Consider the following 1,708-nt stretch of genomic DNA (forward strand, 5'->3'; position numbering starts at 1 on the left):
AACATACTTCATAAATTTAAAAGAAGCTGATTGACTAATGCTGAAATCTCTCCAATTATAGGTTAAACTGTGCAAATCTATTATCCTCAAATTTCACTAAGTAATAGATTAAATTGTACATATTTACTATCCTCAGATTTCACTAAATAATAACATCGTGCACTGAGTCTTATTTTTTTCTAGTTATTTGACCAATAATAAACCTTTGTCTAATACAAATCAAATATATATGGTGCACATTGGAATAGCACTACCTCCACTTATTAAGTCAAATGACATAATTAATTGTTAGCTAGAATCTTGAAAGGGTATTGCCATTCTCAACATTATTATAAATACCCGATAATCCCATAACTTTTCATATCAACTTCCTTCATTATTTGCCTCTTACCAACTTCCTTTTTATACATAAGACACTTCGCTATTCAGCGTCCTTCTTATACATAAGACACTTCGCTATTAAGCGTCCTTTTCTAGTGATCATGGGTAAGTTTCAAGCCATGCACAAATATTTCGCTGTTTTGTTCACACTAGTTGCTTGCAATGATTCCCTTCTAACTCAAGCAAGGAATATAAAGCCATTGAACACAGACACTACCCTTATAACATCATCAAAGATCAAACTGAACTCACCAATGAAACCAAAGTACGAGGTTGCTAATTTTGTATATTCAAAATCAGACATAAATGCTTTCAGACCCACATCACCAGGAGACAGTCCAGGTATTGGTCACAAATCTGCAGAAGAAGGTGAAGACATGAAAGCAATGGTGGTTGTTCAGAGTCCAGATGTTAGAGTTCATGTGAATGAGGGAACAAAGAATGACTTCAAACCTACAAACCCAGGTCATAGCCCTGGTGTAGGTCATGCCTACCAAAACAGAAATGGACAAAATTAGTCATATTTGTATATAAGCATTAATTCTCTTCCTTATGTCCCAAAACTGCAGTAATGCTGCTGCATGTGGAAATATAATTAATAATGTTATATATTATCCTAAGTTTAGGTCAGCGATGCATACAGCATGTGCAACTGATCACATCTGTCTCTTATTTCATGTAATCTGGTGTTGTGATTGCTACGAAAATATTTAGTTTTTCAATTGAATTTTTTTCGATCAATTATAACAATGGAATCATACATTTTTAGTATAGAAAATTTATTCCTAATCACATGGAAGGCATTAGTTAGAATTAACATTTTATCAGTTATCATACTTGTCTGGTTATTAGATGGTGGTATAGCGGCTTAACCGGTAGTTCATTAATTAAATCATGTGCCAGTTAAGATAGAATACATATATGTTATACTAACATTTATATTAAGAATTATAAAAAACGAAAAATATTTTTATTTACATTTGTTAAAACAAAATGCTTAACTTGGTGGTAGAGACCATGTTTTAGAAATATAAATAAAGTATGCTTAATCATCTACAACAACATTTTCATAAAGAGTAAGTCAATGTTATAAAAATTTGTAATTTTAAATGAAAATTGGTCGATTTGATCGATACGATTTAATTTAAAACTAATCAATTTTAGCTAGTTTTTCCAATATGATTGTATGACCAATACAATTGTTGCAACTATATGGTAGAAAGGTCAGTTTTCTGGTTGAACCGACAAGTACAATCCAGTTTTCACAAGACGTGCATCATAAATTTAATTTTTTTAACTCTCCTAATGAATAGAACATTCAAAATTA

The 1,708-nt window shown here is 31.2% G+C and overlaps 1 protein-coding gene across 1 annotated transcript; it reads left to right on the forward strand.

Annotated features, from left to right (window-relative positions):
* The first annotated feature begins 451 nt into the window (after positions 1 to 451).
* LOC109338724 lies at positions 452 to 978 on the forward strand. Its single transcript, XM_019576015.1, has one exon. It carries the CDS (start codon positions 483 to 485, stop codon positions 897 to 899), a length of 417 nt encoding a protein of 138 aa, XP_019431560.1. The 5' UTR covers positions 452 to 482; the 3' UTR covers positions 900 to 978.
* Positions 979 to 1,708: the final 730 nt, after the last annotated feature.

This window comes from Lupinus angustifolius, unplaced genomic scaffold (assembly GCF_001865875.1).
Source record: "Lupinus angustifolius cultivar Tanjil unplaced genomic scaffold, LupAngTanjil_v1.0 Scaffold_39_107, whole genome shotgun sequence".
NCBI lineage: Eukaryota > Viridiplantae > Streptophyta > Magnoliopsida > Fabales > Fabaceae > Lupinus > Lupinus angustifolius.

What these genes read in the sequence shown, in the direction of transcription:
- LOC109338724 (XM_019576015.1), top strand. Translation starts at nt 483, where the DNA reads ATGGGTAAGTTTCAAGCCATGCACAAATATTTCGCTGTTTTGTTCACA.